Source organism: Puma concolor, chromosome E4 (genome assembly GCF_028749965.1).
Source record: "Puma concolor isolate L17-30 chromosome E4, mPumCon1.1.hap2, whole genome shotgun sequence".
NCBI lineage: Eukaryota > Metazoa > Chordata > Mammalia > Carnivora > Felidae > Puma > Puma concolor.
The window spans coordinates 34,326,140-34,353,954 of NC_141683.1; the positions used below are offsets into that span (position 1 = coordinate 34,326,140).

At 48.3% G+C, this 27,815-nt stretch overlaps 2 protein-coding genes across 13 annotated transcripts in view; one reads left to right on the forward strand and one right to left on the reverse strand.

The window, feature by feature from the left end:
- Positions 1-1,105, reverse strand: part of YOD1 (YOD1 deubiquitinase) — a 30,948-nt gene extending 29,843 nt beyond the window's left edge. For 5 of the 7 annotated variants that reach the window (XM_086693750.1, XM_086693749.1, XM_086693754.1 and 2 more), the window contains exons 1-2: positions 978-1,105; positions 248-407 (exon numbers count right to left, since the gene is read on the reverse strand). Coding sequence is in view for 2 of the 7 variants with exons in the window: in XM_086693748.1 (XP_086549874.1) it covers positions 248-590 (343 nt within the window). In the remaining 5 variants the exon portion in view is untranslated. Of the gene's footprint in view, positions 1-247; positions 778-977 lie in introns of those variants that run through there. The other 2 variants (XM_086693748.1, XM_025920964.2) reach the window with 2 other exon arrangements.
- PFKFB2 (6-phosphofructo-2-kinase/fructose-2,6-biphosphatase 2) lies at positions 691-27,463 on the forward strand. Of its 6 annotated transcripts, XM_025921168.2 has the most exons (16): positions 691-2,382; positions 4,009-4,119; positions 9,200-9,325; positions 9,838-9,934; positions 10,354-10,420; positions 10,558-10,632; positions 10,990-11,046; positions 11,951-12,075; positions 14,025-14,232; positions 14,637-14,783; positions 16,152-16,256; positions 16,987-17,116; positions 17,876-17,938; positions 18,212-18,276; positions 18,898-19,077; positions 25,454-27,463. In XM_025921168.2, exons 2-16 carry the CDS (start codon positions 4,029-4,031, stop codon positions 25,517-25,519), a joined length of 1,602 nt encoding a protein of 533 aa, XP_025776953.2. In that variant the 5' UTR covers positions 691-2,382; positions 4,009-4,028; the 3' UTR covers positions 25,520-27,463. The 6 variants fall into 6 exon arrangements, 4 of the variants coding, with proteins under 4 accessions (XP_025776953.2, XP_086549887.1, XP_086549884.1 ...); XR_015245999.1 differs by lacking the exon at positions 18,898-19,077 and having other exon boundaries at positions 692-2,382; positions 17,844-17,938; positions 25,454-25,526; XR_015245998.1 differs by lacking the exon at positions 25,454-27,463 and having other exon boundaries at positions 692-2,382; positions 17,844-17,938; positions 18,898-18,970.
- Positions 27,464-27,815: the final 352 nt, after the last annotated feature.

Here is a 27,815-nt window from a genome sequence, read left to right on the forward strand (position 1 = left end):
ACCCCGAGGCTTTGGGCTTCTCTCACGGGTTGGGCCCTCCCTCCCTCTTTCAACCAGGTATGTGGGCGAAGAGTTGCTAGATACTTGCCCCGGCCTCCGTCAGAGTTCTCCGTTCCTTAATTTATCCTTAGCCCTGTCCTCAAAACCCCCAACAGACCCACAGCTACCTTGCCTGGATCAGCTGTTTCCCCCCACGCCCCTCTCCGTCCTCCCAGGACTTTCCCTGGCCCCAACCTCGATTCCCTACCTGACTGGATGGGCAAATCCCCAAGAATGGTATCCTCGTTGCTGAGATCCAGGCATTCGGGCGGGTATCCTACGAGGATTCGCTGACAGCCGGGGGCGATGCCGGTGATGGCGGCAATTTGGCCCTGGAGTTCCCGCACTCGGGTCCGGCTGGACAACCCCTGCAAAACATGGGTGCCGTCCTTGGCCTTGCAGCGGAGCCGCCACATCGTGTCGGTCCGGCTGCCCGCAGGCCAGACACCCGTGGGGCCAGCTTTGGTCCCGGCAGCGGGTTGGCAAACGCCGCCGGGGCTACCAGCCGCCGGGTGGACTCCAAAATGGCCACCCTTTGCAGGGCCAAACATCGCGAGAAAGCGCAGTGGCTAGTTCTCGCGATACTTTGGTGTAGCTTAAGCTTTAGCACTTTAAGATGCGCGAACTCTCTTAAAGTGACAACTAATTCTCTGCCGCCAACCCTGCAGGAGCCAAAGGATGAAGATTTATCCCTGTTACTCCAGTACAAGTGGCTTTGCTACCTGTCGAACGAGTGAGGTGCCTTCTGCGTTGGCAGCATATATGCTCAAGGAAAGAGGGCGGAGGAAGGAGTTCCTGAATCGGGTACATTGGAATGTAACCTTGCAGTGAGTGAGGTCGGAAATTAGTAAATTGGGGCTTCCAAACTACACCGGGAGAAATAGAGTCATAGTTCAGAACGCAAATGAATACCAAGAATGGTCAGTGAGTCAAAATACCTGTCAAAAAACAATCAGACACTCGTGACTAGGCTCGTGGCTGCAGCAAACATTGACTCATTGAGGTTAAGGGAGCCAGACAACTGGCCTGGCCACCTCGACGCTGTAACTTGAAAATGTCCATTTGCCACATCAGAAAGCGCAGTATGAGGTCATCATCTGGGCCTAGGGCAATTGCTACACGTGGGTGGTAGCAGTTTAAGGAAGAGGAAGGAATGTTTGTCATTCGGATTCCAGTTCAGGCTCTGGGTATAGAGATATGAAGACGACTCCATTCCTGCCTTCAGCGTTGCAAATACTCACTGTAATCAGGAGAGAGGGTGGGGTGTAAAGGGCACATACCCACCGAATTTCACAGCCACGTGGTAATGCTAGATTATGTGACCTTTGGCAACCCTGTATCCCTAGAACCAAGGACTGTGCCTCACCAAACAAGCGTTCAACAAACACTTGCTGAATGCATAGAGTGGTATTGGTACAGATAAGGCAGTTATACTGGTTGTTGTAAAAAGCCTCAAAAAGGAGGCGCTAGTTGAGCTATTTTGAAGGATGAATTTTATCCCCAGGAATAAAGACATCTCTGAATTTATCTCCTTTCCAAGAAATCTCTATTCCTTGTTCTTTTTCCGTCCTGGAGCAGCACGCCCTAGCCTGCGTAGAGTGAGTTTATCAACAGAATCAAGCATCAGAAAGGCCTGGGAGCAACTGTGAAAAGTTCCCTTGAAATGTACAAACTCACCTCTACTCTAAATACCTCCGAATAAGTTATATGGAAGCTTTGCCTCTTCACTTTTGTAACCCAATATTTTTGCGGGAGCAATTTTCCTCTTTGGGTCTTCAAGACAACCAGACCAGGTGGTATAGCATAGGAGGCAGAAGGGAGACCACTGGAGTATGTGGAAGGTCCAGGGAAGCTCCTGGTTCAGCAATGACAGAAGAGTAGTTGATTTTCTTAGGTTACAGTGTCTGGCCTATGGGAAGGATATACAAACCCCCTACGGTGTAATCAGCTCAAGGACAGTGGTAGCTTACTTTAGCAAAGCACCTTCTAGAGTTTACGTTCCAATTTACGGATCTAAGCGAGGTCCCTCTGGGATTCAGGGAGGAAAGCGTTAATCTGCGCAACATTTCCCCATCACCAAAAAGTCACAACCTCCGAAGACGTCCCCTTCGTTTCCTCTCGCGAGAGTATGAAAAAAACTTATGCTTTTTTATTAGCCCCGCCCCCAGCCCTATTAGTTGCCTAGCAACGATGCAACCAACCGCCGCAGTGCGAGGAAACTTGGGAGCTAGCGATCTTTTTGGCTTTACAGTTTTCATCCACCTTCCAGCGCCGGCGTCAGCGATTCGGCTTTGAACCCGCCCCCTGGAGCCTGCGGGCGCCGGATTGGTCGATCCTCTCCAGGTGAGGACCGACGCCTGGGTGGAGGGGCCAGACCCGGGCACGTGATTTGCCGGCTACGGAGGTGCCGGGACCCGGGCCACAGTCTCCCGGCTCCCGTCCGCAGCGTGACGGGGAAAGTGCCGGGGCCATTGCCGGGAGGGAGCTTAGGAGGGATCACAGGGTGAGCGACAGCTGTACTGTGCCCGGGAGGGCCTGGGCGGGAGGGAGGAGGGGGGCTGTGTGCAGCCGAATGAGGTGCGGGACGGTGATGCCTTACCGTTTCGGGGAAGTGCTGGCACTGCTGAGAGTGCGGACTTTCGGGGACCGGGAGCCGCGGCTGGTGTTGGGGCTGGAGCATTTGTGTGGTTGGTGGAAGGGCAGTGACAAGGTTCTTGAAGCAACAGGACTTTCGGTCCTCACGAGCCCCTTGTCTGGGTGTGGGGCGTGAGCACGAGGCTATCCCACCCCAGTTCGAGTCTTAATCAGTAGGTGACCTTGGGGAAGTCATTTATCACCTCTTTGCGCCCCCGTGTTCCTTATATAGACTGCGTTCCGAGGGAGGGATGGGAAGAGGGTGTGGAGCAAGGGCTTGCGAATGGGAACACCAGAGGAGAAATGGTGACGTACTAGGGTTGTCCCTGGGTCCAGTTACAGTTTTCCTTAAGGGAACATGTTTGAGATTTCCCCGTTTCTCCCGTTTTTTTCAGTCTATCTTGCCGTTGGGCTGCAGTGACTTTATGATAATGAACTGCATCTATTTGCAACCCACCTCACCCCCAACTTCTGCCACTACTCCCCCCAGATTCTTTTTTTCCCCCACGTTTATTTATTTTTGAAGCGGGGGGGGGGGGGCAACGGGCAGAGAGAGAGAGAGGGAGACCCAGAATCTGAAACAGGCTCCAGGCTCTGAGCTGTCAGCACAGAGCCCGACGCGGGGCTCGAACTCACAGAGTGTGAGTGAGATCATGACCCCAGCCGAAGTTGGACGCCCAACCAACTGAGTCACCCAGGCGCCCCACCATCAGCATCTTTTTTTTTTTTTTTTTTACATTTATTTTATTTTTGAGAGGCAGAGAGAGAGCACAATTGGGGGAGGGGCAGAGAGAGGGGGAGACACAGAATCCGAAGCAGGCTCCAGGCTCTGAGCTGTCAGCACAGAGCCAGAGGTAGGGCTTGAACTCATCAACTGTGTGATCCTGACCTGAGCCCAAGTCAGTCGCTTAACCAACTGAGCCACTGAGGCACCCCTACTCCCCAGATTCTTAAACTAGAATCTGAGGTCAGGAAGGAACTTGGATGAGCCACTGATTAAACTCAGTTTTTCAACCTGTAAAATGGGGGAAAGTAACAATGGTAGCAAAATATGCCTTACTGAAGGATTATTAGAAGGATTGAATTTATGTGAATGTAAACCCCTAAGTAGCATTTAACATGGAAGGTTCTAGTGCAACTGAGTTAACAGATGAGGAAACAGGGCTAGGGAGGACCTTCTCCAAAGGTCCTCCCAACTTGTTAACTGGGAACAACAAGTTCTGGGATTACTCTTGGCCCCGTGTTCTTTCACTTATACTGCACCTGTCCTCTTCCCTGAGTGTTTTGAGGGATGTCTCCTTCCTTCCTTCCTTCCATTCCTTTTGTCCCTTCTAGACATCTCCTGAAGAGCTGCCATGTCTGGGAATTTTGCATCTTCCTCAGAACAGAACAACAACAGCTGTGAAACCAAAACCTCCAGTCTCCGAATGTCAGAGAAGAAATGTTGTGAGTTCGGGGAAGGAGGAGGGGCTGCTCCCTCCCAGGATCTTATCTTGGGAATAGAATTGTAATCCTTGACTTTAATGCTTGGTGGGAGTAAGCGATAATTCTTTGACATGGGAACTTAAAACCAAATCTACAAGGGGAATTTCTTGTCCGAAACAAGGAGACCCAGTGAAATGTCTGTCACTGGGGCTAGACTGCTGGTATTTCTCTCCATTTTCTTACTGCTTTCTTTAACTGCCTCGTGGGGTGGGGGTGGGGGGATCTGCACACTTGACTGGTGTTGAAAGTTACACGGTGTGCAAGGCAGAATGGCAGGTGCAGGGATTACTTAGGGCTGATACTGTTAACAGTTTCCCTTTATTTGGGGGGGCCAAGTTTTGTGAGGATGCTGCTCACTGTGGACGTGGCGGGTGAGAGCCAGCAGTCGTTCATTTTGACCTTAGGGGAGTCAACCCTGGCATCTGACTTCTCACTCTGACGTGGGCACCCTGCTTCCCACAGGGTTAGCCTTTGCACTTTGCAAACTACTTTTCCCGCAAGTTCACTCCTCTGGGGACAGGTATCACCGGAGTGTTTCCCTGCCAGTTGTTTAGACAGAGACATCAGGTGGGTTTGTAGAGAAATGAAGCATCATTTCTTCTCCCCCATGCACCTGCATTCCTGACCATCATTGTAGACTGTATGGTCCAAAAGGTCCTCAAGGAATGCTAACCCTCGCCCCTGCTCCACATGCCCCTTTCCTTTGGAACCCTGTCAGTCAGTTCTTACTTCAGTGGTTATGCGTATCAGCAGGTGGGAACGACAGCCAACCAGCACGAGACCTGGAATCCATCTCTCATGGTCAAAGCTTTCCCTCAGGTCTCGGCCTTGATGTCATGTCCTTGTCAGTCTCATGATTAAGGACGATGATTTCTTTTCATCTAGCACTGACGAAGCTTGCTGGGGTTTGCGCTGCAACAGAGGCGGCCTGTTTGGATGTGACACTGGGGTTGGCACACCTCTATGATTAGGGTCTCCGTTCTCTGCCAGAGCAGGAAGCCGGGTACTGAGGGCAAATAGGAGATAACTAGTATAGCATGATGTTTGAGTGCATCCCTTGGAGTCAGACTGCTTGGGTTTGAATCCCGTTTTACAACTTCTTAGCTGTGTGCCCTTGAACATGTTGCTTATCCTCTCCGGGCCTTAGTTTGCTTATTTATAAAATGGGAATACAAATAATATCTCCCCCTAGAACGATGTGAGCGTTAAATGAGTCAATATAAGAAAGTACTTACAAGAGTGTTTCTGTAGCTGAAGTGAGTTAGTTTTCACTGGTGACTCTATTTTCATTGCATATCAATTGAAAATGCTGTGCTGGGAGCTATTTGAAAGAGCCCTGTGAAGGATTAGATTCTCAGTAAAGAATGCTTTCTCCTCTTGCTGTACTGTAACCCAGATTTGGGGGTATGGGATGCACATCTTAAAGAGAGGGGCACACATGTTACTAGGACACTTGAGCTGGTGGGGATGCGGGCTGCACAGTGCCCAGCATCAGCCTTCTAGCTCTGCTTTATTCTCCACAGAAACCTGCTCTCCCGCTCTTCTGCAGTTTTTCTGCCTTGAGGGCTCTCGATAGTTAAGGAGGCAGTATTCCCAGGTCTCTTTCCTATCCTCTAGTCTCTGATTCCTGCTCTGGGCTCTGATTTCTCCTTTCCAAGCTCCATCTTCTTCTCCCCCACTGGAAGCGTCTGGACTGTCCTGACACCGCCATCTTTCATTTACCCCCTTTTTCTTCTCCCCTCGTGGGTTGGACCGGGGGACAGCTGCAGCCACAGTCAAAGGAGAAACACACATGAAAATACGTGTTAGCCGATTTCCTTTTTTTCTGTTGCTTGCCTGTGTCTTGGAGCAGGGCTCCCCTGGCTGCTTAGTGCTCACACCCAGCAGTTGCTTTATTAATAGGTCAGCCGTTATCCCCTTGCTGCCAGTTACACCTGTGTTGGCTGGCTTCACTCCAGGAAGTGCCTGAGCTGGGGGACCAGAGAATGACTTTAGGGAGCCACAGCCTCCAAAGGAGCATTACTGGAACTTCAGTGGCTCCAGGGATGGGGGCGACAGGGCGGTTGCTGGCCGAGGTGCCTTTAAGGTGCTCAGATGACTGGCTTCAGGGCATCTTAAAGGCACCTCAGGAATTAGGCCTGTTGGGGATAGGGGTGAGTGTGGGCGTACATGCATTTCTTTGTTTCTTTCGTTCTTTGATATTTTGAGTGGGTCTGGAACAGACCAATTCCCATGTGTACCTCCATGTACCATGGAGCGTTTTTTTGCGTGTGTTCATAAATGCAAATTTACCTCTTTCTGCGTAGTAATACTTAACTGCATTATCTGGATATGCCAGCCTCCCCCTGATGCACATTTGTGCTGTTTCCAGTTTTCCATCATCATAGACTATGCTGCAGGGAGCATGCTCGCATGTACACCTTTGCCTGTTTGCACAGAAATCATAGGAGGAAAGATAGGCACATCTGAAATGTTTGTCAGCATTACTGGTTTATTCTCCTAAAAACTTCTACGTTGTTAGCTATTTTTAATACTTCAAAGCACATGAGTGGAAATTGGGCATTATCAACTATAGCTGCAGAACTTGGCTGTTTCATGCCTATCAGTCAAATAGCAGGAGGTAATTGGCAGTTTTATGACTTCATACATGAAAAAAGATACTACTAATGAAATACATTTTAATAGGCTGTATATTCCAAAAATATTGGGTGTATTTAGAACATACCGTGGAAGAAGACCTTGTTCATGGAAAGGCTGGGAACCACTGACCTTCTACCTTCAAACCACCAATGCTCTCTCCACTGACCTTCTAGACCACCTCTTAGGATTAGATTAGAGAGTGTAGTCATACTTATCACATGATTGCCGTCGCCAGGTGCGGACAAGAGCTGGTGGCTGGAACTGATGGGGCTGTCATGAAACCAGGAGTCCGGTCAGAGCCCTGACTTGACCTTCTGTAGAACTGTGGGCCGAGCTGTTCACTTCCCTGGGTCTGAGTGTTTCTGTTTTTAGGAGGGAGGTTATCAACCCCTCCATTCCTCTAATTATGTTCATGAGGGAGAATAAATTTAAGATTGAGAAAGGGAGGGGCACGTGGGTGACTCAGTCAGCTAAGCATCTAACTCTTGATTTCGGCTGAGATCATGATATCACAGTTCATGTGTTTGAGTCCTGCATTGGGCTCCATGCTGATGGTACGGAGCCTGCTTGGGATTCTGTCTCCCTCTCTCTCTGCCCTTCCCCTGCTCTCTCTCTCTCTTTCAAAATAAATAAGTAAACATTAAAAAACAATTAAAAAAAAAGATTAAGAAAGCAAATTAAACCTTATGTAAAGAAGGTAGGAGAGAATTTTCAGCATTGAAACAGCTTTCCATTATATGTCAAGGGGTATGTTTCATTGTCCCTGAAATTAATCAGCTTGAACTATCTATCTTCAAATTAAGGTGGTAGTGGTTTTGTTTTGTAACCAGCCGGACAGAAGGTTCCTAATTTTGTCAATGTGGCAATCTGAGATAGGAAGTGTGGCTTCCTTTCTGAAACTAAGAAGTCCTGGAAAATGAGAAGCCCAGCGGTGGGAGGTGTGGTGCCTAGGGGAGTCTTTAGAGACCCCTGTTTTCTTTTGCTCTTAGCATTCTCTGACCGGTTAGGTAAACATTCAGCAGCTGGCCCCCTGTTTAGCTTCAGAGCAGCTCCCAAGTATCAGTTCACGTTCAGCTGTAGGGAGGGTGAGAGGACCTTCGGGGGAAGCGCCTAATGGGCTGGAAGTTGTGGACAAAGCAGGCCCAGAAGTGCAGGTAATGAGGCAAATCACGGGGGATTGAGAAGAGCATCGCGCTGAGCTGGAGAAAGTGAAGACTCAGGAGAATTTTACTACTGAAACCCGAGGCAGCTGCTTCCGGGCAGACCTGTTAGGGGATCAGAGATTGGGGATTCACATCAGCTAAGTCTGCAGGGTGGTGTTTTTGCCTGGCTTTGTGCTCCCTATTTGTACAGAGATGAAAATCATTTGTGTTGTTCATTACCTACCTTGGAGGAGCCCTTGCTCAGGCCCAGGCATTTTCCCTGTGCACACGGGTAAAGGACTAAAGGCCAAGTCCCCTGACCCCTCATCTCGGCATCTACTCCTCCCTCACCACTTGGGCCACTCTTTGATTTCTGGGTACTTCTTGCCAAACACCGTAAGGAAACGCTCTTCCTTCTGTGGTCTTCCTCTACCCAGGCCCTTCTGCCCACTTTTCCCCTGAGATCTGTTGAAAATGACTTTCCTGTGCACGTAGCCCAGTTTAACTGAATTGTTTCTTAGCCTTATAGGGTCATCTTTTCTCAGAACAGAGAAGCAGCAGCGACCTGCAGGGCACCTTCTGGAAAGCAGTGCTGGGAAGTGGAGAGGGGAGGCAGTTCTTTCCCTTTCCCAGCCCTGGGCAGGGCCTCCTCTCACAAGAGCCTGGAGAGCCCAAGTCCTACATGACCTCAGTTTGGGTCCTGGCCCAGGAGAGTGGCTGGCAGCAGTGGAGGCCCATCTCCTGCCGCTCCTCTGTGGCAGGATGGGCCGGGTGGCCGGGGTGCGGGTGCAGCCAGGCCCCGTGAGCAAGCTGCTCAGGAAGCTCCAGCTCTGTTGGGTCTGTTCTAGGAGCCAGCCCAGCTCTGCACTGGAGACTCTCCAGACACAAGGTGTGTCTCCACAGCCAGATCAACCTTGGGTTACCCGACATGGTTATGTCAAGGAAGGTGCCATGGTTCTTATCTTCCTAATCCTTGCCACTTTGCCCTCTCTTCCCACCTTAGGTACCTCTGTGGAGACGTTGCATATGTGGGGAAGACATATCTTGGTTTGGGTACTTCTTGGAAATCTACATGACCTTTTAATTCTCTTTTAGGAGGTTGGACTGCTATCTCCTCATTTTGCCTTCCCAGTTTTCCCTTAGGTTTACTGAGGCTTATAAAGATTAAATCAGGTTATGGCTATGAAGTACCTAGCCCAGTGCGTGAACCTTACTCAGCCCCTAGCCATTCAGTTCTGCTCTCTTTTTCCCCCCTCTAGCATGGGCCTCTTACATGACCAACTCCCCAACGCTCATTGTTATGATTGGCCTGCCAGCCCGGGGCAAAACCTACGTGTCCAAGAAACTCACACGCTACCTCAACTGGATTGGAGTGCCCACCAAAGGTAGGTGCAGGTCACGTATTCCTTGGGAAGGGAAGTGATTAGCTCTTGGGCCTCCCGGGCCTCTGGGCGATTTATTCTCCTTGGCATCAAGGTTATAGGGCGCTCCTGGCAGAAATAGTGGTTGCTTCCTGATTTACTGGATTTATTCCCTGTTTACAGACTTGTTTCCTTTTGGCCTGGGTGGATGGGCCTAGTTTTAAGGGAATGCCTTTGGTAATATAGGGCTTTGCATTTTCAGAGCCCTTCCGTATATATCATCCTGCCTCATCCTAGCAGTACCCCTGTGAAATAGCCAAAGTGACTGAGGACATTGAAACTCAGGCAGTTTAAGACTTGTTCAAGGTCTAGTAAGTCTGAACTTGAATCTAACTTGACTCTCAATCTGGTATTGTTCCCAACATACCATGGTGCTTTTTTCATTTCCTTGGCCATTCTGACAGTAGACCAAGAAGTCCCCTTTGGTGGGACCATTGTGTTGTTTCACTGCTGAAGGCTGTTGGTGTCATCTGCAGTGTTTAATCTTGGGGTATATCGGCGTGAAGCAGTCAAGTCCTATAAGTCATATGACTTCTTCCGGCATGACAACGAGGAGGCCATGAAGATCCGCAAGTGAGTCCTCTTAGGCCTGACCTCCCAGCCAGCTCTTTCTCTGCCATCACAAGACTAGATGTGACAGGGCTCGGTTTTCATTTCAGTAAACATCCTGTGGGGGTTTTAACTGGAAGTTGTTTGGTGGACGGGTCATATTGGGTTTGGGAGGTAGAACAGGCTCAGGGAGATGCATGTGTGTTTGTAGGGTAAACCCGCAGAGGGACGCTTGGTACGCATGGGGCAGGGGAAGGAGAAAGGTGGGGGGGGGGAGGGTGTAAAAACTTTAGGGGGGAAGTTGAAAAGTCTAGTTAGGGAAAATGCTTGACCATTGGGAAAGCCGGGCGGGAGGGGATGTGACTCCTATAGCAACCGAGTCGTTCATGTCTCTGAACTTGGTCTGGTGCTGCTCTCGCTGATGTTCTCTGTTCTCACGGCAGACAGTGCGCTCTGGTGGCACTGCAAGATGTGAAGGCATATCTTACGGAGGAGAGCGGGCAGATCGCGGTGAGCCTTCCCTGCCTCTTCCCCATCCTGGTCTCCACCCTTCCAGCAGCGTGACTGCATGGCCTCACATTGGGTCTGCCTCGGTGGGATTCCCAGTCTCTCTTCCCCCTCATCTACTTTGTGGCCTCTCTTCTCAGGTGTTCGATGCCACCAATACCACTAGGGAGAGGCGGGACATGATTCTGAACTTTGCCAAGGAGAATTCCTTCAAGGTAGGAACCTGGCTTCATGCTGGGATGAGTGGAGGTGGGGAGCCAGGAGGGACACGTGGATCTCTTTGACTCTGGTGTCTGAGGACCGGCTTGGCTCTCCCTCTTCTTTTCTTGGGGAATACCCCCAGTCCTTGAGTGTTTTCTTTCAGGTCCTTTCTCAGCCCCGTAGCCGGTATGTCTGAGGCCCCGGGGATGTGGTAAGAGCTATTTTTAAACGAAGAGGCCTTGGAGGCCGCTCTCATGAAAGAAAATCCTGGAGGATGTGGTGACTGGGGTGGGGCAGGTGTGAGCACATGCTGTTAATTAACAGCCTGGCCATTTTGGACTCATTTATCACTGCCTTCTCTCCCTGGCCAGGTATTCTTTGTGGAATCTGTCTGTGATGATCCTGATGTCATTGCTGCCAACATCCTGGTGGGTGACTCCCCTGCATACCGCCACCTCTCTATCCTCTCTGCCATGTGTTATGTGTGTGTTGGTGGCTGAGCGGGGAGAATCAACCGGGTGATGAAAGAAATAGACACGTTTAACAGTACAAGCTGATCATTTTAATCTGCCGGAGCACCATTTTATACTTCCACACCCTTCCCTTGGGAGGCGAAGCTGAGGCTTTGAGGAATAAAGTAAGAGCTAGTTGTTGAATGGAAGCCAAGACTTAGACGGTAGGAGTTTTGGCCCCGCGTTCTGGGTATCAGCTGGGTGCCGAGACCTCGGTATATCCTTAGAGTGGATCCGCCCCTTCGCTGTCTGTCAGGGCCGCCGTATAGGAAGTTCACCTGCCCACTAACTGTCTACCATTCAGGTCAGCGCTCCATGCACTGAATGCCTCATGCTCTGTACTGTCGTAGTGTAAACCAGTGCTCATTTGATGGGTTGTGCTGTGCTGTGTAGACATGGTGTCATGGTAGTGCCCTCCTAGCAATGTGGGAACTTGGGACCATCTCAGAAGAAGCATCTGGTCCAAGTCAGGTCTGCATCAGATCAAACACCCTATTCTGAGTGGTTGTGTAGAGAAATTGAAGTCCATTCTGTTTTCCTGGCAGGGCGCATAGAGGGATTGGGGCCCAGGAGCATTTTCAGCTGCGTGACTGCCTCAGTCCTTCAGCCAAGGGCAGGCACATGATTCCCCAGTTGTCTTTCCTTTCTTGGTTGCCAGGGCCACAGGACAGGGAGGGGGCGCTCAACGAGTGGGGATTGCCAACACTCTAGTGAAAGGGCCCTTCTGTGGACTTCCTTCTCTTTATTTAGCGCTGGCTGTTTATGGGAGGGCTGTTAAGGGCAGACCTCTGACCAGGCCCTATTCTTCCTGTGATTCCAGGAGGTAAAGGTGTCGAGCCCTGACTACCCTGAAAGGAACAGGGAGAATGTGATGGAGGACTTCCTAAAGAGGATCGAGTGCTACAAAGTCACCTATCGGCCCCTTGACCCAGACAGCTATGACAAGTAAGGTTTAAGGCCATGGTTTGAAGGGCCTGAGGCTAGGGTCTCATTTGAGAAAAGAGCCTTTCTCCCCCTGTCCTCAAACCTTCTGTCTGACAATCCAGACCTGTAATGTTTACATCCTTCCAGAGAAACAAGGTGTGGAATTGTGGCTTCGATGTAGGTCACGTCTTACACTTGAATAGTGAGGTGTCTTTTACCACCATTCTTCTTCTCTCTTCTCTAAAATAGGGTTTCTCAGTCAGCGTTATTGACGTTCTGAGCTGGCTAATTTTTTATCAGAGCAGTAGGGGGCTGTCTCGTGTATGGTGGGATGTTTAGCAGCATCCCTGGCCTCCCCTCACTAGACATCAGTAATACTCCCAATCTGCCTCAACCTAAAGTGTTCTCAGACATTGCAGATGTCCCTGGGGAACACAGTCACCCCAGGTTGAGGACCACTGCTCTGGATCCATGGTTCTCATCTAGGGTATTGTAGGAAACCCCTCAGACAGATGTGTCATCGGTTTTTGAAAAATTTTTAAAGTTTATTGCGTGTATGTATATTGTGTAATGTGTAAGTGTGTGTGTATATATATATATATGTATATATGTGTGTATATATATATATATACATATATATATGTTACATGTATCGCCCTAACATTATGTAGAAATATATGTTCATATAAAATATGACATGCAGACATGTACAAATATGGGTAATGTATATATACTGTTGTTTTACATATAAATGCACAGAATACGAATAGATACAAACAAAAATTTATAATAAACTCAAATATATGTTATATAGAAAACGTGTGTGTAGGGGTATGAGTATGCATATGTGTATATATACCTGTATGTATATGTATATGTATACACACACAGACACACGTGTCTGTGTGTGGATATATAGCACGTAAAGTCCTTGCCACGCCTGGCTCACCAGAAATGTCTGGTCGGGGCCAGCCATTATTACTGTGCCAGTGTCTGTTAGCAATGTAGTGTGCAATATGGGATAAGTTGATATGCACGAGGTACGAGAGCTATAGTAAAATGTCAGGTCCGTTTTGGAGAAAGATGTGTACACAGAAACCTGGGAGAATGTGGCCTTTGGCAAAGTATGTAGTCGGGGCAGTTAACAGCCGTGTTCAAGAACACAGCCCTGCAGCCAAGCAAGTGGCGACATAAGTGTGCATAGCCCATCATTCGGTTGTGTTAATGGTCTGCTTAATGTTTGGAGTCTCAAAGTTCCTTCAAGTAGATTGCCCAGAACGTTAGTATTTGGATGTGTTCCTTAATTTAAAGGTTGAAAACCACTGTTCTAAATAGGGTGTAATAGTATATTCTTCACAGAGGTCCTATATAGAATAACATTCTAAAAGTGTGTGTGTGTGTGTGTGTGTGTGTGTGTTGGTAGGTAGGGTTTGGGTGATGTTTATTTGCATCGTTACACATTTTTTTTGGAAAATTTTTTGGAATGAGCATGGATCATTTTTACGGTGAGACAAATTCTCTGATGGGGCAACAGCTGTGGAAGTGCCTCTGAGAGAGGCTTGGTTCGGTCGATGCAGGAATGTAGAGAGATTTCTAAGATTCTGCTGCCTCCTGCCCTCCCTGCCAGCGAAGCCGTTCTCGCTCCCTCAGATGGGGAATGTGCTTCTCACCAAACTTCAGGGTAGCAAGATTATCACATCACCTAGTCTAGCCCCTGAAGGAAGGTCTGGATTCTTTGTATCATACCTGTCTACACTGCATGGCACAGTATAGGCCCTGAAGAAGTGGTAGACTGGATCTGAGGTGTAACCCATCTCTTACCGCTTGTTTCCTTAAATGTGAGTTGGCTCTGATAGGAAAGGAGGAAGAACTGTCTTGAGCCCGAAAGTGGCTGTGGGAATCCTTCCCTTCCCACTGTTATCCTCAGATTTTCATTCCCGGGGATTCTCTTTTCTCCTGCTCTGTCCCAGGGATCTTTCTTTCATCAAGGTGATAAATGTGGGCCAGCGATTTTTAGTGAACAGAGTCCAGGACTACATCCAGAGCAAAATAGTCTACTACCTCATGAACATCCACGTGCAGCCTCGCACCATTTACCTTTGCCGGCACGGAGAGAGTGAATTCAACCTCTTGGGGAAGATTGGGGGCGACTCTGGCCTCTCGGCACGGGGAAAACAGGTGAGTGGTTCGGCAGCAGGCTGAAGTTCCCAGGCTTAGGGTTGGAGGAAGGGCATGGCAGAGGTCACGCCTCTTATCCCATTACTTCTTCCTAAATCCCATTGGGGCTTAGTCAAGCAAATGTTGAAGACATTTTCTCATCCACTGATTCTGTGTTGTAATGTGGATAACTTAGAACCACTTCTGCTGTTCATGGGACCGTCAGATATCTCTTGGGCACGACTTGTGTCCAAGCATAGTACAGGATGCTCCAGTTGAAGTTCATTTCCCCTTGGGTTTATCCTAACTGTGTAGCATGTTTTGAATTTTGACCATGGTCCTACATGTTGTCTTTTACAGGCCAGGCTAGCAATCACGTGTATGTGCGTGTGTGTCTCCTTTTAAAATTTTATCTCAAACCCCAGTTTGCCCAGGCTCTAAGGAAGTTTCTGGGGGAACAGGAGATAGCAGACCTCAAAGTGTGGACAAGCCAGCTGAAGAGGACTATCCAGACTGCTGAGTCCCTGGGTGTAACATATGAGCAGTGGAAGATTCTGAATGAGATTGATGCTGTGAGTAAGAAATTCTGATGGCTACAAAGCCAGTAAGAGTCTCTTATTCAGGCAGGAACTCAGAAGTCAGGAGATGGGCAGTTTTGTCTAGAAAACCAGAACTACCGGGTAGTAGTACGTGGGGAGGAGGTGAGAACAATTGCACCCCCAGTCAGGACTGCCTGCCTCATGCTTGAGCCCCTGTGCCAGTGATGGGCCCAAACCAGTTTGCGACCTAGCCGCTCTGGTACGTGGGGAGAGGGAAGCTCCATTTTGTTCCTTTGCCTATTTTTCTCCTGGGAAAAAGAAATGACTAACAACACTTTAATTTCTGGTTAGATCATTTGGTCAGCTCTTTTGGAAAAGTCCTTTCCAAATTGTTCTTGGCTTTTTCTGTCCTTGAGCACAGAAGTAGGCCTCTCCTTCTTCTCTTCTCTTCCCTTCCCTTCCCTTCCCTTCCCCTCCCTTCCCCTCCCTTCCCCTCCCTTCCCCTCCCTTCCCCTCCCTTCCCCTCCCTTCCCCTCCCCTCCTCTTCCCTCCTTCCTTCCTTCCTTCCTTCCTTCCTTCCTTCCTCCCTCCCTCCCTCCCTCCCTCCCTCCCTCCCTCCCTCCCTCTCTCCCTCCCTCCCTCCCTCCCTTTCATTATTATTATATATTTTTGAATGTACATCCAAGTTAGTTAACATACTATATAAAAATGATTTCAGGAATAGAATTTAGTGATTTATCACTTACATATAACACCCAGTGCTCATCACAAGTGCCCTCCTTAATGCCCATCACCCATTTAGCCCATCCCCCCACCTACCTCCCCTCCAGCAACCCTCAGTTTGTTCTCTGTATTTAAGAGTCTCTTATGGTTTGCCTTCCTCTCTGTTTTTACCTTATTTTTCCTTCCCTTCCCCTATGTTCAACTGTTGTGTTTCTTAAATTCCACATGAGTGACGTCATATATCTTATTTCACTCAGCATAGTATATTTTAGTTCCAACCATGTTGTTGCAGATGGCAAGATTTCAGTCTTTTTCATTGAGAAGTAGACCTTTCTTTTTCATTTCTTTCTCTGTACCTTTTTATGCCTTCTGTAAGAATTCTCTGGTCCCTTCAGTGTCCCCTCTTTCCCTGTTTCCTGTTCCCTCTATCCTGCTGACTTTTCTTGACTTCTGACTCCTCCGAAGTAGCCGGAGCAAGCGACAGCTTAAGCAGCCACGTCCTGTCTGCAGCGGCCCTCCCCCTGCCAGTGTCACACGCCTGGGCCAGTCAGTGGCAGCGCGGGCAAGCACCACAGTGCCTGGCATGCAGTGAGAGCTGGGGTTCTTCAGTGTTGTCCCCCTTGTGTGGGGGGGTGCGTGGGCCGGTCTGCCTCCTCCAGCCAGCGTGGCTCCCTGCAGGGTGTGTGCGAGGAGATGACCTACGCAGAGATTGAGAAGCAGTACCCAGAGGAGTTTGCGCTTCGGGACCAAGAGAAATACCTGTATCGATACCCTGGCGGGGAGGTGAGACTCCCGTCACGTGGGGCAAGTGCCCAGCCCTCGGTTGGGGGTTTAGCTTTAAATTGGGGGAAGGAGTGAATGTGATGTGGAGGGTCTAGAAAGGGTGGTCACCGCATCGTGTCGTTTTTCCCTTCTGCCTTTGGGTCACGCTGTGTTTAATTCAGCTTAGACAGTCAAATGGCTCATTGAGATCTCCAGGGGAAAAGGTGACAGGATGTCTTCTGTGTTGACTAATTGCAGAATCAACATCATCTCTTTTACGTCTTTCTTTCGTACCACTCCCTCTGTCCCACCCCACCCAAGCAGGCCTAGGCCCCAAGTAAATATATGGGACATGAATGATCCCCCTATCATCTGGCGTGTTTGAGGCCATTCCCTGGCTTGAGTGCTTCGTAGTCTGGAGTTGTGACGCAATGGCAGAGGCCCGGGGAGCCCCTAGGAGACTCTCGTTGCCTCACGTGCTGCCTGTTCCTCTGTGGGAAGGGGGAAAAACACAGGCTGAATTCGGATTTCCTCCTTTGGACCGCAGTTTTCTCGGTCCGAATGTTGCTCTTGAGTATTCTCAAGAGATCCCAGGGCTGGGGGGAGTTAGCAGGCGACATGAAGTCGCTGAACCTCCAGGAGGAAAGCCAGCTGGGGAAGGAGAAGTGGCCTCTTGACTCCGGACCCGGCCGCCAACCTGGCCGCTGGCCTGTGCCTGGCCTCTTACCGGTGTGCCCCACCTCCTCCGCAGTCGTACCAGGACCTGGTGCAGCGGCTGGAGCCTGTCATCATGGAGCTGGAGCGTCAGGGCAATGTCCTCGTCATCTCCCACCAGGCTGTCATGCGCTGCCTCCTGGCCTACTTCTTGGATAAGGGTGCAGGTGACATTTGAGGGAAGGGCCAGGGGACACAGTCATGGGGAGGGGGCTAGACTTGAGGTGGCACCAGGATCCTGGGCAACCGGACCTCCCCTCTTCCACTCAAATTGGAGTGCATTCTTGAGGCAGCGGCGTGGGGCTCCCAGCAGCCACTGGGCCAGCAACTGGCTGAATTTACTCCGCTGGTACAAAAGCCCTCAGCAGAGAGTGGCCGCTGCTGGAGTTCCTTGATCCTCCTTGGCTAAAGGGCCAGCGTCAAGCTGACACTCCTGGCAGAATCAGGATGTTCAGTGGTCAAACATTCCCAGCTTGTTATTTGGTTACGAGGAGCGTGGTGTCTTAGAACCATCTTCATTCTTTGGATTGGGCGTAGGACAGTTTCTGTCTGGGTAGAGCCCTAAGGAAATTGCTGGCTTTTCTGACCCTTTCCTTCGTGATCTACCTGAGCTGCTGGGAAGCTTGCAGGCCGGCCTCTGGCATACCCAGCTGGGCCCCCATGTTCTCATTCATGGGGCTCTGGCTCCTGCTCTTACTCCTGTTTTCCCTGTGTGGAAGGATCCAAAATGGACTGATTTCCTTTCTTAGCCTCTCCGTAGCTTGGGCAGCTTCTTTGGTGACTGTCCTGATAATTGTCGGGGATTCAGGAGGGGGATTATACAACTCTAGGTAGGGTAAAGAAAACTCATGGGCTGAGATTCGCCCACCAACTTGACCTTACTCCATAATACAGCGACTTCTGGCACCTGGTCTTTCTGCTTTCAGATGAGCTACCGTACCTGAGGTGTCCTCTCCATACCATATTCAAGCTTACTCCTGTGGCCTACGGTAACTATGAGCTAAGGAGCTGGGCAGGAGGTGGGGACCGAAAACAGTCAGGATATTTGAATTTTGTCTGAAGTTTGTCCAGAAGTTCAACTTCATGACCCCTGTATACCAGGGGAATCCCATCAATGCCTTCCATTTTTAAAAGTATGTATGTATGTTTGTATGTGGGCATATATACGTACTTTTATGGTATGCTTCCCATACTGAAACTAAGAGTTTTTCTTTGAGCTTTTTTTTCCCTGAAAGCCTGTTCTCTTTCCTTCGTTTTCTCAGGATGCAAAGTGGAAACAATTAAACTCAACGTGGAGGCTGTGAACACTCATCGTGACAAGCCAACTGTAAGTGTTTTCTCATAGATGAACGTGCAGCTTCCCTGCCACCTTGAGTCTTTGCACCTCTGACATCACGAGCCTGGGCTTTTGTTTATGTACAAAAGGAAAACGCGTCCAGAACTCGTGTCCTGTGTAGTCTCCTTACTTCCAGAAGGAAGAGATGTTGGAATTATTATTTTTAAAAATTAGTACCTCTTTCCTGAGTCTTCACTTGAAAGGTGGCTCCTGGAAATCCTGTTAAATATGGAAAGTGTTTAGCTGAAGTGAAATACAAATTGTTTCCCCCAGGGAATGCTCCCTTTAGAATATAGGATCCAGGAGACCCTATACAGTGGGGTTAAGAGGAATAGATTCGTTCCTTGGTCTGTCCTGATAATCTGTGTGATCTTAAGCCCCTTCCTTTTGCGGGCCCTCTTTCACTATGGACTGTGATACTCAAGGACCTTTAGCTACAACCCTTTAGTTTCCAGGGGCTGGGGACAAGGCCATGGCCCATGTCTTATGAGAGGCTCTGTCTGCAGAGGAGCAGGAGTGGAGGAAACTTATGGTTACGAGCATTGTTTAACCTTGATGAGTGAGCTTTTGGCTTGCCTTTCATTTGTATGGTGTCCCTCCATTTCTAATCAGAACAACTTCCCCAAGAACCAAACCCCTGTAAGGATGAGAAGGAACAGCTTTACGCCTCTGTCCAGTTCGAATACAATAAGGCGTCCAAGAAATTACAGTGTTGGGAGCCGGCCCCTCAAGCCCCTCAGCCCTCTCCGTGCCCTGGACACGCAAGAAGGGGCCGACCAGCCGAAGACCCAAGTCAGCATTCCGGTGGTGTAACCCTATATCCCCCACCCCACCCCTGCCCCGGCTTGGCCTCCTGCCCTTGTCACTAATCACCAAGGAGTCATTTAACTTCTAGCCCCCCCCCCCCCCAACAACACACCGTGGATCTCAACAGAGAACATGAGCTCATGTGTTTCCAGACCAATCTTAGCTGTTCTCCAGTGTGAAACATCTTCCCCCCCAGGGGCAAGTTGACCTGCGGCCGTTTCAGGACATGTCCTCGGTTGGGGTGGTCTGGAGGAGGAGGAAAAGGGGTACACTCCCCTGGGTGCTTAGCATAGCTGGCTCTGAGGTTAAGTATGCCCCATAGACTTGGTTTTTGTCCTCGGTGTCTAAACTCACTAATGTCCTTGTGTTGCTAAAGTGGGGGGCAGGGCAGAGGGGGGACACAGAAGCCCATTTTGCCTTCACTTTTGTCTCTTCAAGGTGTGCTCTACTCACAGTCCTTACTTGCCTGCTTTGTTCCCCTCCCTCATCTTCCCTTTGGGTTGTCCGGTGTGATGCATGGCATTGTCATCGTGGTGTCTGTCGAGGTGGGAAGGGGTGGTGGGCGAGAGAGAAGTCAAGGCTCTGTTGATGCTCTCTCTACAGGGGGCTTCAATGGATCGGGACTGGGGAGTGTGGTTCCCCCCCCCCCTTTCCTCTCAAGCCAGGTCGTGAAAGGGTCAGCCCAGGCCTCAGAACATCCACAGATGCTCTGGAGCCTACAGGTGGACACAGAGCGAGAGCTCGCACCTCGGTTCACGAGAACCAGTCTGAAGTGTGCGGTGCCCTGGGGAAGTTGGCTCTGAGCACGTGGGAAATAGCTGGGTTGGTAGTTTTCACTTCGGGAGCCAGGCACAGGGCCCTTGGCAGTTGTGGAGTGAGGTTCGGGAGAGGACGGTCTCTAGCTCTTACTGGGCTCCTGTAGGGCGGTTGTGTCTTTTTTTCCCCAGTGGCTCCCCATTTGCCAACCACAGCAGCTTTCCTGCCAAGGCCAGTGACCTCTGGGGCTGTTGAGAAGGACAGAGTTAAAGAGTCACCTCTGATGGAATTGCTCAAACAGCAGAGAAGAGTCCACTGGAGCTTTTTCTGATTTTCCCGTAATTTTCAACACACTCCCCTCTTTACGTTAAAAAAATTACGCAAGAGCAGTTGTTGTTTTCTTTGTTCTAAATATGGAGAAGCCTGGTCATGAATTTAATCTCCCTCCCTGGCATATTCTTTTGTCTCATCTTGCCATCCAGAAGTCTTCGGGACCCTGAGGGGTCTAGCCTTTCATTGTCCGGAATTGCCTGTTCACTTGCGTCACCTTATTTTCTCAGTAGGGCTAAACAGGAAATGTTTAGAGCAAGGAGTTCTTCTTAGCTTCTTGGTGACCCGTGGCAGCATACTCCTCCCCCCTCCGATTCTGTATCTAAAACAGGAACGTATGTGCAGTTTTCTGAGAGGGAAGTCCAGATCTCTCATGAGATTTTGTTTTAAAAGCGATGGAATGGGTCCACACCTTGAAGTTACCGATTTGCCTTTTAGAGGTAACCAGCAAGAGCCAGTTACCTGTTTGCCAAGGGTGTTTTCGTTGGGTGATAGATGACCTTTTGTCATGGTTCTCACCTAGGAGCAGTCATTAGAATCCTCTTTAGAACTTTTGAAACCTAGATGTGCCTGGGTCCACTTCAGGCTTAATACTAACTCAGAGTCTTTGGGATTGGGGTCTGGACAAGCACGTGTTGAAACAACTTCCCGAATACTGATTCCTACTCCACGTTAGAACTCCTTTTTATGAAGCTGTGGGGGAGAAATACTGGAATAGTTCCTTGGACAGCACGTCAACCTAAGAATTCGGAATTCCACTCGGCTCGGAAGGGGTGATTCTTTGGAGTTAGATGTGTGAGCAGATCACAATATTAAATGAAGTGATGCCTGTGGAGGCAGTCTGCTGTGTTCTAGAGGGTCACCCTAGGTTCTAGTCCCATCTTTAACCCTTTGTGTTGAACAGATCCCTGTGTGAATAAATGCACTTGGGTAATAGCTGGGAATTTTAAGCACTCTGGGTAAAGGCACAGAGATAAAACTTGTCGAATGATAAGGGTTATCATCATAGGCAGCCCACTTGTGACCATGAGTCCTTTATTCTTACACCCATCACGGCCTTTCCAAAGGCAGCTTGCCTAGATTCTGCTCCTAATTGTGTCTAACCTGCTATTCCTGTTTCGCTGTTGCATTCTATGTACACAGTGTCTTTGTGGGGCTTGGTGGTGAGGGTGGTGGAGGCGTAGGGTACACAGAAGTAGAAGAAAAGGTCCTTGCCCTGAAGAAGGTTATATTAGAGACAGGGTGTACAATTTATGCTAAACGAACATTTGCGAAAGAGCGACACATCGAGTCTGTAAATGTAGACATTGCAGTGGAGTTCAGATTACTTCTCCTGACGTTCCTCTTGTCCTCTGGCTAGGAGACTAAAGGGGCTGGGAGGAGAGAACCCCCACCCCGCCAGGTGAGAATGAGGCCTACGTGGTATGTGTGGCACTTTGAGAAGGTGGCCTCATCTCACTTGGCTGGCAGCATTTTAGCCTAAATGATTATTATTTTTTTTTTCTTCTTTTTTTCCTGCTGTGCAGCGAGAGCAATTCAGAGCTCATGAATGACAAGCAGGAGCATCTTGAGCCAAAGACTTTGGATTTGGGCTGTACGTACTTTTAGTGAGAGGAGAATTCTCTAACGAGCTAGCATTGTGTTACCCTGTTGTAAACCCCACCACGGGACACATAGGTCACTGGGGAGTTCGTTCTGGCCCTCAGCCCGCCCATCGTTTCTCCACTCTCCCCCTGCCCTAGTGTGCTTCCCCCCAGAAGAGGAGCCTGAGGTGGGCTTACTACGCTCAGGTGGGACCCAAGAAATTAGGATTTGACAGTAGCATGGGTTTCAGAGTCCTTCAGTTTCTAGAGCAAGATCCCTCCAGAGAAGTTAGAGCAGGAAGAAGCCAGGAGAATACAGAAGGCGTAGAGCTCTTAGTCCACATTTCAGAGAAGTTCTACTTCCTTTTTTTTCTGTCTTCCTCTTCCTTTCTTACTAAAACGTGTATTGGTAGTATATACACATGACTGTAATTGTGCCTAGATCACACATTCTACAAAGAAAGGATGGATTCCGGAGTACCCTTTGCTGAGACTTTCCATTTCGTTGTGGGAGAAATAGGCGAAGGTTTTAGCATTTAATCTATTAAGTTATTTAGTCTAGTAAATGAGGAAAGGAAAATCGTTGTATATTTTATTTTCTCGCTTGGAAGCTGAACGATGAATTTTGTGACAGACTTGAACGAGGAGTGTAAAGCAGATTTAGAGAACTAGCTTCTCTGGTCTCTTAATCCTCAAATTAGAATTTAGCTCTTATTATCTGTGTTATCTCTGGTTTTGTTTTGACAAGGGGATTGTTTTACATTCAGTTGCAAAGCGGAATAAGAAAATGTTTTAAAAACGTGCGTGGTGCTAGGGGTCCGCCCTCTCTTATTGTCTCAGGTTTGTTTGCTGTCCTTCCGCGAAGTTAGAGTTAGGAATACAATTTACTCCTATTCCTAGACTGAATGAATAGTGTTTCCTGGGAGGTTCTGGGTGTTCCTCTTTGCAACCCACAGTTGATCTGCAGAGGCCCTGGCATTTTGAAGAAACGTGACATAACCTTGGAAATAAATCCATCTTAACAATCTTTCTGTGAGTAGGAGATCTAAGTTCTGGAGAAACTCATTGGTGCTTGGAGTAGCCAAAGGATGGGGAAGAGTATCCAAGAACTGAGAGAACTATATCCGGGTTACACAGTCTTACGCACATTCCGTTGTCTTTGCTGAGTTCAGAGGCCACGTTGTGTTCGTTTGCAAGAAATGTGATAAATTCACTCGGGTTTTCTAGTATGCATTTTCACTTGGTCACGTTTTAAATATTTTCATTTTGAAAAATATCTAACGATCGAGTCAGATTGCAGCATTGGCAACTGGATCGGGGTTGATCTCTGACTTCCCGCAGAGGTGACGTCAGCCATCAGAAGTATGTCCGGGCATTTAATTTAGATGCATAGTGTCCAGAAGACTGTATCCAGTGGTAGTATAAGTATGCTCACTGACTGGCAGACCCTGGTAGAGTCTGTATGTTGACTGACTGACTGAGAGACTATGTATGGTAGGGTCCCGGTGCTGACTGACAGACTCTGGTAAGATCCATATGCTGACCGACTGACAGACTCCAGTAGGATCTGTATGCTGATGACTGACGGACTCTATTGGGGTCTGTATGCTGACAGTCTGTTTTCTAATTGTGGCAGTTAATAGTATATGCATATTATTGTCATTCTGTGTCTGTTGCATGAGCCCTACAAAGAAAGGAAGGAAACACTTTTTTTTTTTTAAGGGGGACATTCTGTACGCTATGATTTTTAATAGACCTTTCTTTTAGAGTAGCAGCCAAATCCCCACCGTTTTGCAGCAGATGATGAAAACATCACTTGTATATAGTATTTTGTAAACTCAGCGAAGGAAATGCCTACTCAAAGCCTGAAATTGTTACCTCTGCCCGAATTCATTCCATCCATTCTCCCACTTCTAGGCAAGACTTCCCTTTCACTGCCTGTTTCTGAACCTTCTGTGTCCTCAGCTTCCCTGTTATGGGATGTAGCAGTGGCTCATGCCGCTGTGTGTAGTTGGCCATGCATTTGGCTCTCACTCATAATCTGGTACATAAAAATGCAAGGGAAATTTTGCACTTAAAAATTGATTTTAAGAGTTGGCAGAAGTATTCTTTCCAGCAAGCCTTTCACTGGGGATCTAGGACCATTATTTACCAACTTGGTGTTTTTGTACTGAATTGCTTGTGCACATTTTTTAAATCGTGTTGGAATAACAAAATCAACTCATTCTGATCTGGTGGCGGTTTTACTGTGGCAAAAGCAAAGGACTGATCACCAGCTGTGCCCCTTGGAGGGGGTTGGAAATGGGTGAAGGGAATGGACTGACTTGGGAACTCACGTACTAGTTATCCTGCGGATTTCCTAGGCACAGCTCTGGTGAAAAAGGAACGTGAGTCCTTACCAGCGTTCTGATTTAATCTGGTGACATTGATATCAAAATATGCCACTCAGATCCACAGAAGGTGTGTATAACTATATTTGAAATGTTTTTTGTGTGTGCGCGTGTGTGTAGAATGGGTAAATAAAATTGGCGTGTAACTGGAACCTATCAGAAGGCTTCTGGGTTTTTTGTTTTGTATTTCGGATTGTGTTCTCCACCCACTCTCCCCACCTCCAAAACGATCTCATGCTGCTCCGTGATCGAGCCTCAGACAAGCCAAAGCCAGTTGGCAGTGTGACTGGAGTCCTTGATGGAGTCATGGCTCTCTTCCACCACCTTCTGGGAAACATGGGTAGGACGTTATGGAAGGCACGTGAACTTGAGTAGGAGTTGTGTGTACTTTTTGGCGCCTCTGCAAGAATTAAGAAAAAATTAACCTTTGCCCACACCGTACTGTGACTCCCATTAGCAATGTGTACCTCTTCGTTGTAAAGAAAAAATGTGGAGATCTCTTAGAATTTAGTGGGCTGTTCCTTCTGGAATATGACCTGCCTGTTTCTAAAGCGCTTACAGCCAAAGGGATAAAATGGCATTTATCTTCTGAGACAGGAAAGATAGGTGGGATTGTGTCACTGTCTCCTGCCTCATTCCTTGGTACCCTCGCAAGGAGCAGGAGCTCGTTAGACATGCAGACTCTCCGGCCCCGTCACACGCCTCCTGAATCAGAATCTTCATCCTCATGGGGTTAGCAAGTGATTCAGATGCACATTTATCACTTGAGCAACACTGCTCTCGGGGCAAGAATTTCTCCAGGAAAAAAAAAAAAAAACATTAAATCCCAGTTTATGGGAAGAAGTTGATTTGTGCTACGACCGATTGCGGGACGGACTGGGATAACAACTGTAGAGACCCTCTTCACAAGCCAACTTGCCCTGAATGTGGTGCCATTTTCTCGGCGTGGTCTTTTGGCTGGTAGGGGCCCACATGCCCTCCTTTTACCACAGGGCTTATGTGGCTCGTATCTTGGGCATATAGCTTATGGTCTAGGTCTGGAAGAACTGCCTGGTCCAGCATGGGTACAAGGTTGGTTTCTCAGGAAAGAAGCCCGTGACTGTACCGGTGGAGTTTGGCTGAATCCCAAGGGTAAAACGGGTATGTGTGAGCACACCAGAGTGTCCATGCGTGTGTGCGGATGTGGGGATCTGGCCTGTGGGGGAGCAGTGGAAGCGGGGGCGGGGGGCAGGGATTCTGCGTTACTTTTACCGGTCCCTTTGTGGTGGTGTAATGGCTTTCTCTTTCTTCTCCGGCTCCTAGGCGGAGTCCATGCTGGCTGTGCACAGGCACTTGTCTTCCACGATGTCCCTCACGTCGCATTCCTGATGACGAGAAGGCTGAGAGGCCAGACTTCTCCAGGATCAACTATAAAGCTTGGGATGTCAGCTCCACAGGGGCTTGATCAGGAAGTTGAGCGGGGATCGGACGTTGGGGTCCCCCAAAATGAGACCTGGAAAAACATCACATTTCTTCCCCTCATGCCTAATGGAATTTCTGCTACACTGAAGAACTTCACTTCCCTGTGCCTCAAAACATCTAACAGCCTGAGTCCATTAGTTTTTATTATCTCTTTGCTGGGTGTGACCTCAGTTGGTCAATCTTGTTCCGTTTGGGCATTTAACTTCCTACCTGCAATTGTATCCCTGGCTGGCTGTTCTTTCCTGAAATGCACACGTACCTCTTTGGATTTAATTGTTTCCAAGTGAGCGGGCTGTGCTGCGCAAGCCTTTTCTGTGCTCTAAGAGCTGGTCTCTCCATCCGTTCCGGGCGAACGGGCTAGAGTACGACATACCTATGCGAGCAGTCCCTTTGTCACGTTGGAAACAAGAGACACATTCACCAGGTGAATAGAGAGGGTATCTGAGAAATTCAGTCCCTGAAACGTCTCTACTGTGGTGATGGAGAAGCAGCGTCAGCTGCCTTTTCGTTTAGAGGTTTTCTTGTTCCAGGCCCCGTAAGGGCAGGATCTGACTGCAAGGCTCCCCAGAATGCATACCCATCTTCTAACTTCCCTTTTCATTTTCTACCTGTATTTTCTAGCTGATGCTGGGTCCTCTCATAGCTGCAGAGGGATAATACCGTTCTCCAGTGGGTGGGAATGAAGACGAGAAAGAAAAGTAGGGCACCATTTACATTACCTGAAGAAGTAAAGAAGGTTCCTTGGGAATCAACTCTACCAGGGAGTTCTGGCTTCAAAACAAGTGTAGGGGGACGTGACTTTCTGTGGGGTCTGTCACCATGATGTGGTCTCTAAGCTGTCGCTGTGACTTCAAGAGCAGTCTTCTGATGCCTGCCTCTTAGCTGATTGTCACTATCGGGGTCTACTGATCTGGTCTCTTAGGTAAAACGCGGCAGGGGGGGCGGGGAACAAGGGGGAACCGCGTGTTTGATGTATCCATCATTTGGTTTCCCTTAAAGATAAGCCAGGTAATCATTCTCTAGATCAGTGGTTGTCAAATGTACAAATATCTTTGTCAGTGTGATTTTAATCTGTCACCACTCCAAAGGAGGCTATGGAAGCTCTAAGGGATAAATATCTTACATGCAACCCCCCACCCTTTTTTTTTTTTTTTAAGAACAGTAAGTTTTTAGCTTTGTAAATAATTTTTCTCTTTCATGCAAATACCCGCTTGCTGGACAAGAGGGTAAGTAGCAAGAGAAGTAATGAAATGCAACTGTTCCCAAATGGTTCTTTTATACTGTGGATGATACAGGGCTCTGTTACCTAAGATGTGATGAGCTGGGCTGCAGGCAGTTCAGCATCCAGCAACTAGGAGCTGCTTTTATACGCACAAAGCTGCCTTCAGAAAGGCTCCTGACTCTTGCTCTGTGGCAGGTGATTTTCATCTAGCTGCTCGTAGCTTGCTGTACTGGAACACTTCAGTTCCTGTGATGCGGGTTTCTTACCGCATCTAAACACAGTGTCTGTTGATGATCCGATAATGTTCTTATTTAGTTATTTATTCATCCATGTAAGATATTTCAAAGTCCCCATATTAGTGTTTGCATGTGTTTAATCAGAATGTGAGATAATTGCTGGTGTCACTTTCCTGGTAGAAATTTAGGTAGTTTGAGATTTTAAGTCTGACGTCCATAGTATTACCTTAAACTAAATTTCCAGGGCATAGGTATCTGTCTTCTATAAAAGGATGATAACTGTGCTAAGACACAGTGGATTGCTTTTGAATACTTTTTTTTCTCATTGATTTTTATTGTAAGTATCAACCAAGAGATGCATTTCTCTGGAGAAAATAAAATCATGCTAAAATATGTGAGTAATATGCATTGCTTTGTAATAAGAAACATAATAAAAGTTATTTTTTTTTTTATTTTTTTATTTTTTCAACGTTTATTTATTTTTGGGACAGAGAGAGACAGAGCATGAATGGGGGAGGGGCAGAGAGAGAGGGAGACACAGAATCGGAAACAGACTCCAGGCTCTGAGCCATCAGCCCAGAGCCTGACGTGGGGCTCGAACTCACAGACCGCGAGATCGTGACCTGGCTGAAGTCGGACGCTTAACCGACTGCGCCACCCAGGCGCCCCTAAAAGTTATTTTTAATTTAAAGATATAATTAATTTGGACATCACACACAAAATAGGATAACATTTGGTGCATTAT